The sequence below is a fragment of the Chaetomium tenue genome (genome assembly GCF_020726465.1).
Source record: "Chaetomium tenue strain MPI-SDFR-AT-0079 chromosome Unknown F5144scaffold_1, whole genome shotgun sequence".
Lineage (NCBI taxonomy): Eukaryota > Fungi > Ascomycota > Sordariomycetes > Sordariales > Chaetomiaceae > Chaetomium > Chaetomium tenue.
In genome coordinates this window covers 5,221,882-5,237,599 of record NW_027117329.1, presented here as the reverse complement: position 1 = coordinate 5,237,599, position 15,718 = coordinate 5,221,882, and the positions used below count along the sequence as shown (strand labels likewise).

Sequence of the window (15,718 nt, the reverse complement as noted above, 5' to 3'; positions counted from 1 at the left end):
AGAGCCAGTTACTTTGGGCAAGCTCGACTTCCCGAACCAAAAATCAACCGTTTGCCTAACCCGGGCAGAACACACGAAAAGTCCCGACCATGGTGCCACGCCGGACATCATGGACCCATCTCCCGCAGCCTCGACGCTGACCAGGCAGCGCATTAGCGTAGCTATTTTGTCGCTTGCCGTAACCGCGACCCTGGGCTACTTTTGTTACCGCGTCTACGACCCCCCATTGCCCGAACCCTCTCCCGATCGCCGCTTGCATCGGAGAAATGCTATTCGACACCGACGGCGCTCGCTTCCGGATGTCGTCCATGGTCACAGCCGGGAGCCTTCCGAGGCTTCCACCACGTCGGTTGAGTCCAATGCTGACGAGAACGTTGATGTCAACACCGTGCGGCCCTTGAACGACGCCGAGACGGTCCCTGATGACCATGTGATGGACGATAATTGGTACGACGACGGAAACAACCAGTTCGCGCAACAGCAACGTGCCGGCCAAAACATCGTCAGCCTCCTCTTTCGCGTTTCCGAAGACAATGCCCGCCGCAACGCCTACGTGCATCGGGGCTGCCTATGCAACGGCTGCGGCACCACCCCGATTCGCGGCATCCGCTACCGCTGTGCCAACTGTACCGACTTTGATCTCTGCGAGACATGCGAATCGCAAGGTCTCCACACCAAGACGCACATCTTCTATAAGATCCGGGTCCCCGTCCCGCGCCTCGGCTCCCGTCCGCTGCAGCCGGTGTGGTACCCGGGCGACCCCGAGAACTGTCTGAGACTCTTGCCCAAGCACCTTATGGCTAAGCTGTCCAAGGAGACCGGCTTCGAGCGTCCTGAGCTGGAAGCGCTCTGGGAGCAATGGACCTTTATGGCGAGCTCCGAGTGGCGCGAAGACCCCGACGAGCTGGGCCTGGCCATGGACCGCAAGACGTTCGAACGCTACTTGGTTCCGTCCGGTGGTTATAGGCACATCGCACCGAACCTCTTGCACGACCGCTTGTTTGCATTCTACGACGACAACGACGACGACCTTATCGGCTTCTCCGAGTTCCTGCGCGGTACGGCGTACCGCAAGAGAAAGGACAGGCTCCGCCGAGTATTCAAGGGCTACGACATCGACGGTGACGGCTACATCAACCGCAGAGATTGCTTACGCTTGTTCCGAGCTTACTACGTCGTATTCAAACACATGCACCGGGACATCCTCGACGGCCTCGACGACCAAATCATGAGCTCCACCGAAGTCGAACAGCTCGTGACCAGCCGACAACCATTGAGCAGCTTGTTTGGCCGTGAAGGGGGCTTCTCTCAACCCGATACCGACCGCCCAAGGGAGGGTAAAGTGATCAACCTCAACACCGGGGAGACTCACATCACGGATGGCACAACCAGGGCCCTGAACGAAGACACCCCCGACACCGCTGATCGCCAGTCCATCTTGACGAACGTATTTACCAGGCAGGCACAGGTTACCGAGAGTCTTTTCATGCCCGTCATGGACCACCCACGGGCGGCCGGCGAGAGAGGATCCGGGTTGGAGTATCTAAACGGGCTCCTGAACCCGCCGACCCGAATCAGTGAACTTCCAGCGCTTCTACTCGGCGAGACTCGCGACGGCGGCGACTTCTTTGTCGTCGTTAACGGTAGCCAGGAGGAGGGCGAGCAAGAAGGCCAAGGTGGAGAGGAGGGTTCACACAGCCCAGAGGAGACTGGAGATAACGGCGCTGAAAACCATGCCAACGCCAATCGGTCGTCGGACCGTGAAGGATCCAGACCAGACGGGCGAGACCACCGTCGGCCCTCGTATAGAGTCACGTCAAGAACCACGGCGCGGGGCAAATTATTTGACCGGTGGAGAAGGCGGCAGTTCTACCTCGATGAGGAAGAGGGCATGGCGCCCCCAGATGACTGGAGCGATGATGACGACGTCCTTGCGCTTCTCGACGGCTCAGCTAGCGATTCCAAGGCCGCACAGCCTCCCTTGTCAACCCGGTCTCGCTCCTCCTCCAAGGTAAGATTCGTCGAAGACACGGACGATTTCGACATTCGATCCGACCCTTCAACTTCCTCGAGGAGCATCCCCGAGAGGTGGGGAGGTATGGAGATCCCAGATGCCGAGCGCGACCTTGGCAAAGAGATCTTTTACCAAGTTAGCCAACAGGCCTTCAACGAGATCCTCGATACCCTGTTCAAGGTTAAAGAGGACTTGGCAGTCCAAGCCGCCCAAACCAAGGAGAAGCGCAACCAATACAGGCCGGTCTTTGAGTCTATCAATCCCGACGAGGAAGAGGGGGAGGCGACCTCTCGCTCCGCTTCTAAGAGGCGCGAGACAACTCAAGAAGAGTCGTTGCAACAACTGCTTGCACTCACCGGTTATTCAATTGACAATGCTGTCGCCCAAACCGAAGCCAACGCCGAAGAAGAAGCGGTCGAGGAGGAGTATGAAACTAGTGAGGACGACGACGACAACGACGATGACAATGACAATGATGACGACGAAAATGACGACGACTCCATGCCGCCATTGACGACGGATGAGTCACCCGCCGAGGAGCTCTCATTCACCGAATCCATTGTCTATCGTGACCCTACCATGCCCCAGTTCCGCCTAAACTCAGAACCAGTATCGCACCCGCACGGCCAGCCGCAGCCTGCGAACGGGAGCGACCAAGCCGCGCCGGCCGCCTCCGCAGAACCAACCACCAGCAAACCGGCCGTGGCCACAACAGCCAACGGGAAGGAGAAGCCGAGCAGCTCCACGCCCCCCATGCCGCTCAAGCGCAGCGACCTGGTCCACTGGAAGCGCCTCGACCTCGCCGAGGAAGAGGCCAAAGCCCGCGGCGGCTGGGGCAGGCTGAGCTTCGAGGAGTTTGAGCGCATCTACAAGGGCGCTGAGGCCCGGGGCGCCCGCCTGGATTACCTGGGCACTTGGATCGACTTTTGCATCCCGTCTACCTAGAAGAGATATCGGGGTATAATGGTTGCTGGGAGTGAGGAGTGAGGAGGAGGAGGAGGAGGAGGTTGGGGTTGGACTGTGGTGGCCATCTGGGTTGTTGGATAGCGTGTAGATTATTGGGGGAGGGAATGTCAAAGCTGGTGCGCGGTGGTTGATATGCTTGATGTTTGCTTCGCTGACGTGGCGTGAATGAACTCTTTTTGGAGATAGAGACGCTTGCTTAGCTCACCCCCCTGCCCAATTAGGCTCCCACTAGGTGCGCGGGTCCGCGCGGATTACGTAATTCCAAATGCTAATGTAATCGCTAAATATGCATCTAACAGAACAGTGCCCCGCGCCTCCATCAACGCCAACACCACTTCCACCACCACCGATACCGCCGCCGCCGCGATGGCCACCTCTTTTGCAGACGACTGCCTCCCTCCTGAAAATATTTACGACTCTCGAAACGCCTTGTTTGAAGCAATCAATGCATGGGCTATAACGAGAGGTTACGCCTTCACGACTGGAAAGTCGACCACCGAGAAGAGCGGGAGAATGACAGTTACATACGCCTGCGACCGAGGCCGCCGGCCCCCCGAGGCATCAAGCAGTCGCCAGAGAAGAACTAGTAGTCGAGTGACCAGCTGCCCCTTCTCGGTCCTAGCTAAAGAGTCGTCCGATGGTAGTTGGGTTCTTAAACACCGCCCCGATTCTCGATTCTCGGTACATAACCATGAACCAAGCCAACACCCAGTCGCGCATCCAGTTCATCGACAACTCTCTGGAGGTACTTCACAACTTGCAGACTTCTCGAACGCTGGTCTCGCACCGAAAGAGATTCAGACCCTTGTACGACAAAGTGGCTCGCTAGCTACCCGGCAAGATATCTACAACCGGATCGCGGATGTACGTCGAGATGCTTGTGAAGGCCAGAGCCCGATTCATGCGCTAGCCAACCAACTCGAGAAGGAGGGCTTTTGGAGTCGAATCCAGTTTACACCAGATGGCCGTGTCACAGCAGTTCTCTTCGCGCATCCCGACTCCCTTGCTTACCTTCAAGTTTACCCTGAGCTACTACTTCTTGACTGTACATACAAGACGAATAAGTACGGCATGCCTCTCCTTGATATGATTGGCGTTGATGCAGCACAACGGTCTTTCTGTATTGCATTTGCATTCCTGAGCGGCGAGACAGAGGAAGACTACACTTGGGCTCTCGAGCAGTTAAAGTCACTGTACGAGCAATGCAATACTACTCTCCCGTCTGTAATTCTTACGGACCGCTGCCTTGCAGCCATGAATGCAGCTTCAGCGCTCTTCCCTTCTGCTGCAACGCTCATCTGCATCTGGCATGCGAACAAGGCAGTCCTTGCCCGATGCCAACCAGCATTCCCGGAGGCTGAGAAGTGGAAAGAATTCTACGACTCTTGGCATTCGATCATTAGTTCGCCAACAGAAGAGGAGTATGCCAACCGGCTTGCACAATTTCAACAAAAATACGCTGTTGAACACCCCAACGAGGTCGGGTATATCAAGACCACGTGGCTTATCCCATTCAAGGAGAAGCTTGTACGCGCTTGGGTCGACCAGTCGACTCATTTTGGCAATACAGCTACCTCACGAGTAGAAGGGATCCACGCCCTCCTCAAGTCATACTTGAGGAGATCGACATTCAACCTCTTCGAGGCTTAGAAGGCAATCCGACTTGCTCTCCAGAACCAGCTCGCCGAGTTACAAGCATGGCAGGCAAGGCAACAGACTCGGCCTCCGCTTGAGCTTTCTGGGGCATTGTATGGAGTCGTACGAGGATGGGTGTCACACGAGGCGTTAAGGAAGGTCGAGGAGCAACGGAAGCTACTTGCAGAGACAGACCGTCCTCGATTCCTAACTTGCACAGGTACTTTTACTCGTGTCTACGGGCTCCCATGCTTGCATGCACTTGATGCTCTCCAAGGCGAGCCTCTTCTTCTCAACCACTTCCACTCACATTGGCATTTAAAGCGCAAGGGAACCCCACAGCTACTCCTTGAGCCTCGCCAGCGCATTGAGCCAATTCGGGCTCAAAGCTCACTCCCCAAATCAAGTACAAAGCGGGAGCCGAGTCAGTTTGAGGCAGTTGAGGCCCAGGTCCAGGCACTTGAGCCCCGTCGGGCTCCAAGCAAGTGTACGAAGTGCCATGCAGTTGGCCATATAAGGACCTCAAGGGCATGCCCTCTGCGGTATTCAGATGTATTGTAATTAGTTCTGGCGATGGCGTTGATGGAGGCGCGGGGCACTGTTCTGTTAGATGCATATTTAGCGATTACATTAGCATTTGGAATTACGTAATCCGCGCGGACCCGCGCACCTAGTGGGAGCCGCCCAATTACCCACCTCGCCAGTCGCCATCCACAATGAGGTCCTGCCCGAACACCGCAGCTGCTTTGTTCTCTGCCTCTAAGTCCCCAATTAGTTGAGAATTAGATGCTTTACTCGCTTTCGCGTACTTTTCCGCAATGCTGCTATGCGCCGTGAAGACGTGGATGGCGGCGGAGTGTGTAGAAAAGGGGTAGTAAATAATGCGCACGGACCATGGGTGGCCAGCCGGGCAACCGACCGGGCTTTAGAAGGATAGTTCAGGCCAAGGTCACTGGTGGCAATGACAGTGAATGGTTATTGGGATCTCAGTACGTGGCTGGGGGGATATCATTGCTCACGTTGTTCATAGACAAGCGTGTGGTTCTGGTGTGCCCGCTCGAGAAAGGGAGCGGCTTCAACAACGCAAGTGACGCAACGCTGCACTGAATGTTGATAGAGGCATTATATTCAAATTCTCTGCATTTCTTCCCTGTGCCAAAGTTGGCGTCTATATTTTGCGTTAGCATCAAGCCCTAGATGTGTTCTGTGTGCCTCCGAGCATCTCTGATCGCTCAAAGAATCAAACGATCCACGGCATGGCTGCGATCGATCCAGAGTCGACTTTCAGAACAGCCAAATTCCCAGTAGCATTCATGCTCAAATCTCTCAAATGAAGTGTTTTACTGATGCCTCTGCTTAGCTCGTGTCGATGAACGGAGAACCCGGTGGAGAAATTCAGACAACACCTAGCTCTGTCCGTTTCATACTCGCCCTCGCTTCTCTTCACCGTTTTCAGTTTCTTCGGGGATTATGACCATCAGAACGTGGGGCAAGTTGCTGGTTTTTTACTCGTGGGCCATGGACCGTACCCGTGATGTATACGATACATTGGAGAGACATCATGTGTGCCCAGGCCGCATTCACCGCGAGTCGAGACTCACAGACTGGCCAGGATCCTGGCGGTAATGAGTCTGTGGATCGCCTACCTCCTCTTCACCCTTGGCACCTGCTATCACGAGCTAGGCCTGGCTGCGCAAGGGCACAAGACCCCGAGCAACTCTGAGTGGTTTTCGGCCACCACAAGGAGCCCAACGTGGCCCAACACCGTTCCAACGCAGCTGGTGGAGCAGGGCCTGTCCTCATTTAAATTCCTTGGCCAGCGTGTCGGCTGGGGTACTCAACCCGGCCGCTATCCGGGCTCTGAAAGAGCCAGATCACAAGCTGTTGGTTTTGTCGTCATCCACTGACATGGCTCCCAGTGTCACTTTGGACGGGCCGATGAGGGTGGATCGAGGGCTCCAAGGAAGTGCGTTCTTGACGATGTGTCTTCACAGTGCGCAGCACGCACAGAGACTGGTTCGGACGTGAGGGGAGAGGGGTGAGCCTCATAGATCCGGAGTGGAGTGTATGGAACTGCGATGCCCGAGGATAAACTTCCGGCAACCAACCACCAACCATTGCTGGCCTGGGTGGTTGGAGGTGGCGCTCCGTGGCCAGAAGCAAACAAACGTGGAGAATTTTCAGCGGACCAGATAGACAGCAGCCGCTGGGATGTTTTCTCCTCAGTAGCTTCCGTGGTGGCTCCGCGGATCCGGGCACCAGCTCCTAAGCTATTGGGGGGGTGGCAAGTGCCCTGGCTATCTGACAGGTCACCCGCGGGAAGCGCCCGTGATGATGCCTTCCCTTCTGCGGCAGGCCCCGGGGATGTGGTGCAGCATCTTCAGCGTGACCGGCAGAAGATCATCACAAGCTGAGGGATAACGCGGCCAATGGAGATTCGAGATGGAGAGGTGCGTGACAGATTCATCCACGTGAGAGATGGGGATCCATGAATGACAGGGCTGATGGGTGAAGCCACCGCTGCCACCCTGCTCTTGGGCTTTTCGCCGTAACCAATCAGTTGGGGGTACAAAAACAAACCTGTTGTAACAGGGGTCTAGGGCGACGACTCCCCCGGATGGGGAGCCGTCTGCGGCCACATGAGGAAGGATATGATGGGAAAACCAAGTATTGTGTATCAAGCATGAGTGATGTTGTTTCCGTGACGGCATAATGCATGGGCTACTACAGTCTGCCTCAGTCTGCGTTAGGCAACCATGTTCAGAGTTTTTTTTGGGCAGCCGGGTAACTGTCAAGATGGACGGAGCCTGGCAGGCACGAACGGAGCGGAGGACGTTCTGGGAAGGAAGGCTCAAACACCTTTTTAGGCATCCCCACATTCCCTCCGTATGGATCGGACCTTCCATGGAGCCCATGGAGCTTACAGGGTGTTTCCCGCCAGATCTACACTTCGATTGAAATCTTGAGAAACGCCACACAGTTTCCATTCCCCGATCCGTACTCACTCACCAGGTACTCACTCGCAAGAGTTGCTTCGTTAGGCCCCCCCGAGCAAGCCGTTCATGAATCCCGCATGAATTCCCCGTGGCTGTCGACCCGACACTCTGGATTTCATTTTACTGAAGCCAATAGCCAAGTTTCATAAAGCAATAAGCGCTGTCACCGAGGCCAGGCTGATTACCCACGCGCGCCCGTTTGCCCAGGCGGACTTACCTCAACCCCCATGTCCCCCATTCTCGGCAGAGAGACGAAAAAGCAACCATATTTCCCGTGGGCCGCAGACAACACAAATCATGTTACCTTGGGCCGCTGCATGGTCAGCGTATTTTGCTCCCGCGGATTCGGAACGTGTTACCGAATCACCCCGTTGAGTCTGCTCGACGGACAACCCACTGCCAACGCGCGTCGTACCATCAGATGCAGTCGGGGAGCTGACGGCTGGTGCACCCAACATGGATGCTCTCTGGACCGTCGGGCTTTTCACCGCTCCAGTCTCTTACGCAGTTGAAAGTCGGGGTTAAGCGCGCCGCCGCGTTTCAGCGCTTAAGCAAGCCATACATCCAGACAATATTCTGGGGCCAGTTCACATGCCTGCAGATGGCTGTCGCACGCTTGCTCGGCCAGATCCAGAAGCTTCTCGTGGCACTCCCTCCCTTGCAGCCAGCCTGTGTGGGCGGGGCTTCCGCTTGAGGAAAACTGCCAACCCGGTGGTGGATGGCGATGGGATCCATGATTTCCGTTCTTAGGTCGCCGAAGTTAAAGCTGTTGGTCTTGAGATTGCCCTGGCTGCAGCACCGCCCCCCCTTTCTCACTGGCCAGCCCAGATTATCCAGTTTGACAGTCGATGAGGTCTTTCCTTGTATCACCGATGATTTCTAAGCAGGATAGTGGACTCGGATCGATCAAGTGGTCGCAATAGCGCATTAGCGGATCTCCCTTAGCTGCCGTTGACAACCTAAGTTGACAGGGACATGGATTTCGGCGAAGAGGGGGGTATTGTTTGCCCAACTCTTCCTTGGCCACCATTCCGCAAACTGCCGTAGCGCACTTTCAAGTCGTCGACGGGGCCAACACCTGTTCGATGGTCCCCTACTTAGCCGTTTAGGGAACGCTAAACACCCCCTGCAGGATGGCGCTTCCATGTTCACAGACTCGCAAATTGCGGGGGTACCCGTTCCATGACCCTCGACTCCCATCCTTGTCCCCACCACCACCACGACCAAGATGACTCCATGCAACCTGGGGTGACCTTTTCTTCCTTCCAACGACCCTCTCCTTTTCGGGCCAAAATGACGAGTCTGTTTTTCTCGGCCGCGCCGCTGCAACGCAGGAACCAACGGCGCCCTCTGATTGCTTGCCAGACTGTCGGGACCACGCACTAGCGCACGGCGCTCCCAAAACGGCCTTCCCAATTCCCGCGCTCTGCTGCTCTCCGCCCAGCGCCCCCTTGCTGCGCCGACCCGCGCGCCTCTCCTCATTCTCTCTCTCTCGCTCGCTCTTTCTGTTTCGTCCCTCCCCTCCCATCCCTCTGCTCTTGTTGCTGCTGTTGGGGGGAAGGCTGATGATAATGGATGATGCTTGTCGTTTAATATCGGGTGAGTGGGTTTGGGCGTGGGGCATTGGGGCATGGGGCCATGGGGCCATGGGGCATGGGTTCACCTTGGGGGAGGGATATTCTCCGCCGGCCAGCCAGCCAACACCAACGCCCAACGCCCGCGAAGGCGTGGCGTGTCTCTGCTCAGGGCGCGTGAGGAGGATCCCGAGACAGATTTCGGCAGTTGTCAATCGCCGTTTTTGCTTCTTCTTTCTTCTCCCCCCTGCCTATGTCTCGCTTTGAAAGTCTTGTTTCTGTGCCAGCCAGCCAGCCAGCCTTTTTTCTTGGCATGGATGCGAGGGATCAGCAGGGTGGGCAAAAAATATTCGTTTTGGGCAAAATCAATATTACTAAGCATACAAGCAGCTAAAAGACGAGCACCCTCACTTGGCTATAACGGGGTTTGCGGATGACACCAACCTCCTGGTGTTTGGTCGAAACCCCGAGGCCAATGTCCGGCAACTGGAGGCGGCGTGGGAAACATGCATGCGATGGGCGGACAGTCGGGGGATGAAGTTCGCCCCGGAAAAGAGCGAACTGATCCATTTCAACAAGGGACGACGGCAGTGGACAAACCAGCTGGAACTCACTAACCCAGGGGGAGGCACCAGCCCCGTCAGACCGAAGGAGTCTGCCAGGTTCCTGGGAGTCTGGCTGGACCGGAAGCTCAACTGGAAAGCCCACCTTGCGGCGGTGGAGAAGAAGCTGAGGACCCAGAGCTATGCCCTGTCGAGGCTAGCGGCATCGACGTGGGGACTGGGTCTAGCCAAAGCGCGAGAAGTGTACACAAAGTGCATCCGGTCAGCGCTGGCCTATGGCGCATCGTCGTTCCACATTCCCACGGATGTGGGAGGCGAACCGGTGAAGAAAGGCATCACCAAGGCCCTCGGGAAGGCCCAGAACAAGAGCCTGAGGATTGTGGCGGGAGCCTTTAAGTCTACCCCCATCCGTAACCTCGAGACAGAGACGTGGGTACCACCGTTGGACTTATACCTAAACAAACGGCTTGCAGATTTCGAAAACCGACTCCAACAACCCGATCTGGACGACGGCCAAGGCGGCAAAAAGACGGCGGGGAGCGTTATCCTTACCGCCTGCCGCAAGATACAGCAGAGACTCAGCTCGAGGAGGGGCAACAGGGGCCGACCGCGAACCTTGAGGCCTCAAGGGCCCACGGCGGTAGAGAGAGCCGCGGGCACGATCATGCGCTGGACGGGGGGAACCATAGACACGGACAAGGCAGTAGAAGAGGCCTGGAGAGCGAGGTGGTTAAAGGAACGGGACGGCAGAGCAATCACCAGGCCGGCGGACGACTTTGACCATCAGCGGGAGACGCTATTCCGGAACGAAACCCTAAGGAGGCATGACGGTCTCAGCAAGGCGAAAAGCTCACTGCTCATTCAAATCCGGACGGGAGCAATAGGCTTACGGGACTACTTGTTTACACGGGAAGTCCCGGAGGTTCTGACGCCTGCCTGCGAGTGTGGCGAGGGGCGAGAGACTGCCGAACACCTGGTAGTGTGGTGTTTGGCCCCACCGTTGACTCGAAGATGGGAGAGAACTGGAATTCGGACACGACGGGACTTTTACTCAGTTCTACACGGTATCAATCCCACGACTGTACGGCTTGCGAGGAGGATCCTCGACTGGCTGATGGACTCGGGGAGGCTGCCGATGTACAGCTTGGCCAGGAGGCTCGAGCTGGAAACGGCGGCCTGAAGCGCCCCCGTTCGGAGGCCAGGAGGCCTCCTCTCTTTGTATACGTAGACTCACCAGAACGCATCGTTCCTTGATTGTTGGTAGGGGTTTTTCACCCGGCCCGGGAGGGCACGGTTTTCCTGTACACTAAATAGCAGAGGGTCCGGCACGCCCTAGGGCATAGCGGAGTATGAATAATAATATAATAATATTACTAAGCAATCGAATATTGATTCAAAATGTGGAAAATATCTCACCCTGCTTAGTCATCGTCAATATTTCCAACCCCTGCAAACTCCCCAATCAATCCTGACCTCTTCCAATGCTTCAAACACTCGAGTATCTCAATAGTCCCTTCTCCCAGTTGCATTCTTTCCCAAGATATCGTACGGCGAGCCCCAGAAAACACCCGCTCGGGCTCTGCGCTCATCGCTGGGATTGATAAAATATTGATCGCGAATTGTGAGAGCCTTGGCCAACGTTTCCGTTGCTGAGAATCCAACCACCAGGACAATGCTGACTTGTCAATAGGGATTGCATGTTCCGATGTATATTCTTCGAGATCATCTTTGCTGTGCGGCCGTGGGAAGTTCGCGAGATTCCGAGCGAAGATGTCGTAGTCGTCGTCAAGATCTTCTGTTGCTTCTTCAAAAGGTGGAGCCAATGATGGGATGAAATCTTGGTTCTTGAAGTGATCCCATAATGTTTTGACAGCTTGGACAGCCGGTCGCACCCATTTCTTATCCCAATTGTGTTTGAGATACCCAATTCGCCGAGAAGGGTGCAGAATAATGGCCGCTGCGTAATATGGCGAGTCCTCGGTCTTCAGGTAGTATTTGTCGAAGGCTGCCCAGCTCCTTTGAACCCGAGGAGAGAAGAAAGTGTTCGCTTTGAAAGTGTCAAGACTCTTCTTGAAATGCTGAACCAGAATATCCATGGTGAAAAGAACTCGGTCAATGGTTGCAAGATCTCCTTCCGTCTCCTTGGTAGCGCGGTAGAATGGCTTCAAGAATGAGAGGACTGATCGAAGGGTTTCCCAGTCTTGTGGGGATAAGAAGTCGTTCTGGAGATCATCGTACCAGATTTTTGAGTAAGAGTCAATAGCTGACTCCTTCTCAATGGCGACCTTGAGCATTTCGTACCAGCTATTCCACCTGGTGCTATTGTCGAGGGGGATATTGCGAGTGGCGAGTTCCATAAACTGCCGAGTTCGACTAGGGGAACCACGGGTGTGAACGACAATGTTGTGAAGCTTGCCAAGAGGGCCAAAGTTTCGAAGGGAAATCTTTCTCTTCTCTAGGGGATCCTCTTCTTCATCCTCTTCCTCCATTCCTTCTTTCAGTTCTTGGAAGAGAAACGCTTGAACTGCCAAGTTGATAACATGGCCATTGCACCGAATCCGATTATCTGATGCCACCCATGTTGACCCTCCCTCCTCAAGAATGGAGCCAAGTAATCGACAAAGCTTGTGGTTTGAGGAGGCATTATCGCCGATGATTGCGCCGAGTTTTTGATAAATCCCATAATCTTTGAGAACCGAAAAGAGAGCTTTGCATTGAGAGTCGGCGTGATGTGAAGAAATCGAAGGAAGTCCGATCAATGCCTTGGAAAGCCTCTCCGTTTCGCGATCCACAAATTGAGCACAAATCCCAAGGAACAGCTTCCTATTTGGAGAAGTCCAGACGTCGAGAGAGATATGGATTGTTGATAGAGATGACTGAAGCCTTTTCCGCACAAGGTCTTTATGAGAGAGCCATGACTTTTCGATTTGGCTTTTGATTCCAGAATGCGAAGAGATGATCTCGTTTGACGCCGTTGGATTGAGTGCTCTGCAAAGGGTATGGAACTCTGAGCTTTCGACGAGTCGGAAGGGGAGGCTGTGCACCACAATGAGAGTGATGATTGCCTCGGTGATGACCTCTTTGTTGAGAGCCTTCTTGAGAATTCGAGTGTCTAGCTCAGAGTTTTCATTTGTGATTGATGCCTGGTTGTAGATATTTTGCAATGTAAGGCTGCTCAGTGAATCAACCGCTCGGGGGGCGCCGAGAACAATGCCATGTTTGGAGAAAAGGTGTTGTTTGAAGTTGGTGTTCTGAGCGCCGTAAGAAGGGCAATATTTGCAATAGAGCATCCGATTTTTGCCCTTGTGTGTTGGCTCATCTGCTCGAGGCGGTCGACTGTGGTCTTTTGCAGTTTGACTTGCACTGATCGATGTGTCCTTGGAGACCAAAGAATCTTCAGAAAGGAAAGACATTTTCCCCCCAACTACTAAGTTACCTTTGAGCTGCTGGGAATGTTGATGAGCGGGGTCACGGAGCACGGGCCCAAAAATATTTTCGAATATTGAAAATATTCGATTAGTCATCAATAAGAATATTGATTTTTAACCAATCGAATATTTTTATTTATCGCCCACCCTGGGGATCAGAAACGAGGGATCGTTGGTGAGGATGGAACGCAGTCAAGGATCATCAGTTGTTGGCAGACGGAATGAATTGAATTGGGCTACCATATACCACGCCAGATAAGCCAGTGCGTGCTAATGAAACCCACCCAGACCATTTTTTCAAACACGGACCGTGAGATTATTATCTAGACACAAGAAAACATTCCACCGTAAAACACCGTGATATCAAGTCGTAATATAAACGAAAGAATCCAAGCTCCCTCAAATATGCCTCCCCAGTTGTTGATGACAAAGAAAAACCCCACAGTGTGCTGTCAAACCTGCCCGATCCATCACCTCGCCACCAGCACCGAGTAGGGAACGGTGGCATCACAGTCGTAGCACTTGCCTTCTGTCAAGCGATGGCGCAGTTTCCTACAGTCGCAGACCCAGAGAGCGTTCCCCTTGTTCAGCGGCCGGTGCAAATCAATGACATCGCGCGGCTTGTAGAATTCTTTCCTCAGGCCGCAGTCGACGCAGAAGCGCCGTTCCGCTGATGTCTTTCTGGCACGCGCGTGTGAAGTCGAGGCGTCGCCGGCCGGTGAGGTGCTTGTTCGGCGCCCTTTGGCTGCGGCTGAGGCTCGGAGGCTGCTTCGGGTCAAGCTGGGATCGTAGTGAGGGTTGGCGGGAGGCGATAAGCTCGAGCTCTTCGAAGGTGGCGGCGTGTACGATTGCTCCCTTTCCGCCCCCCCTCCATCCCTGCCATCTCCCTGGGTCGCTAGCATGCCGTACTTTTGAGACTCAAAGTATTCATATCCCCTGAACCGGTGGCAGTGGTAGCACCCGAAGAAGTTAAAGTTCTTGCGGGGCTTGGTGGTGCGGGGGGTGTCCGACTCTTCGGGGTCCTCGCGCCCCTCGTTCTTCTCTGCGCTCAGCAGACCGCCTATTTTCAAGTGCTCGGGGAGCCTGTCCGGGTGAAAGTTGTGCCGGAACCATCGGTTGGTCCGGTAAAGCTTCCAACAGTGAAACCAGGTTACCTCCTCTTGGATCTGGAGGATGATGGCGGGTGATAGTTGCTGCAGAAATCTCAGGAGCGGCGGTGTATCGTCTGGCGTGGCTGATCTTGCCCGAGGCTGATTCTGTGGCGGCAGTTGATGCGAGGGCGGGGTTGGCAAAGAATGGTAAGGTGTGGGAGCACAATCCTGAGGCCAGGATTCATAGTGCAGAGGCGATGGTTGATAGTGGAGAGAGGACGGTTGATGGTGTAGAGACGATGGCTGATGGTAGAGAGACGATGATTGATGGTCTAGGGAGGTTGGTTGTTGGTGTAACGATGTTGATTGTGGATGCAGGGCACCGACTGAGTAGCCACTGTATGGCGGCAGCGGCAGAATCTGTCTCGGGGCCTGAAAGGCCGAGTAGAATGGGTGCGAAGAAGTGGCTTGGGCCTGGAGAAGTTGCGACGGGAGCGGCGTGGCATGGGATCGAAATGGGGACTGGTGTTCGTGGCCAAGTGTCTGGTAATGATTTCTCGAGTATATCACAGCGCCCGCCCCTGATCCAGAAACACCAGATGCGGGCGTATGCTCCTGAGCAATCGTCGAGAACTGATTCCTCGAGTACAGAACCGGGTCCGTCTCCAAGTCGGAAACCCCGGATGCGGGCGACACAGTCCGCGAGATGCCGACATTGTGGGTGGCGGCGATGTCATATGGTACGGAATATGATGCGGATGACGAGGTTGACGAGACTGAGGATGAGCGCGCTTCCAAGGGCTGCCTGGGCGGCGACCCCGGACGCCCAGGCAGCCCCGGAGGATAGAAGCCTTCGTAGTTCTGATAAGTCATGTCGCAGTTTGGACGCGTGGAAAATGCGCGAAGACTATGGGCCGCGGAGAGGTGGCGATGAGAGGGGGCTTCCGAAATGGATGTTGTGGATGTTGTGGATGTGTTGTTGTCAGTAGAAGTAGATGGTGACTTCGACCGTACAAGGCCGCGCAATGTATCGATGAGAAGATGAGGGGTTGGACTTTGCGGAGCAAGCGGTCGAGGACACGGACTCTCAAGCCTCTTATATGTTGTCGATGGGGGCGCACCGCAGATATTGCTGGCCTGGTGCTGTCGGTGCAAGGTAACTCGGCAGCTGACCCTGGGCCTGGTTGGGACAGACTCGTCTTGTTACTGGGCGAGGCCAGTCGCCTATCAGGTCGGGTATAGGAGGCGCCGTGTCTCTGCCTCGTCGAAAACGGCCTGTTCCGTGGGGAGAGTATCCACCAAGGCCAGATGGCGTTAAAATCCCGCGAGAAGGGAGACTGGGAAACCTGGTATAACTTGGGTATCCGGGTCCGGAGGAGCCTGCTAAAGCTGGTATCTGCCCGAAATCGTAGAGGCAGACGCGAGTCGACTGTGTTTTCCAAGTTTTATGC

General features: G+C 55.0%; 3 protein-coding genes across 3 annotated transcripts; 1 reads left to right on the top strand and 2 right to left on the bottom strand.

Annotated features, from left to right (window-relative positions):
* Positions 1-109: 109 nt before the first annotated feature.
* On the top strand, positions 110-2,959 carry F5144DRAFT_478480 (uncharacterized protein; the record flags this gene model as incomplete). Its single annotated transcript, XM_066785107.1, has 2 exons — positions 110-2,392; positions 2,441-2,959. The coding sequence occupies 2 exons, from the start codon at positions 110-112 to the stop codon at positions 2,957-2,959; spliced, it is 2,802 nt and encodes a 933-aa protein (XP_066649275.1).
* A 5,483-nt stretch (positions 2,960-8,442) lies between these two features.
* F5144DRAFT_70354 (uncharacterized protein) lies at positions 8,443-9,424 on the bottom strand. Its single transcript, XM_066793347.1, has one exon. The coding sequence runs from the start codon at positions 9,241-9,243 to the stop codon at positions 8,539-8,541; it is 705 nt and encodes a 234-aa protein (XP_066649274.1). The 5' UTR covers positions 9,244-9,424; the 3' UTR covers positions 8,443-8,538.
* A 3,931-nt stretch (positions 9,425-13,355) lies between these two features.
* On the bottom strand, positions 13,356-15,438 carry F5144DRAFT_70316 (uncharacterized protein). The gene has a single exon (XM_066793345.1). The coding sequence runs from the start codon at positions 15,138-15,140 to the stop codon at positions 13,647-13,649; it is 1,494 nt and encodes a 497-aa protein (XP_066649273.1). The 5' UTR covers positions 15,141-15,438; the 3' UTR covers positions 13,356-13,646.
* Between the last annotated feature and the right edge of the window lie 280 nt (positions 15,439-15,718).

Bases quoted from the DNA above. Each gene is read 5' to 3' on its own strand.
- F5144DRAFT_70316 (XM_066793345.1), bottom strand. From the start codon at position 15,140: ATGACTTATCAGAACTACGAAGGCTTCTATCCTCCGGGGCTGCCTGGG.
- F5144DRAFT_70354 (XM_066793347.1), bottom strand. From the start codon at position 9,243: ATGCCCCAATGCCCCACGCCCAAACCCACTCACCCGATATTAAACGAC.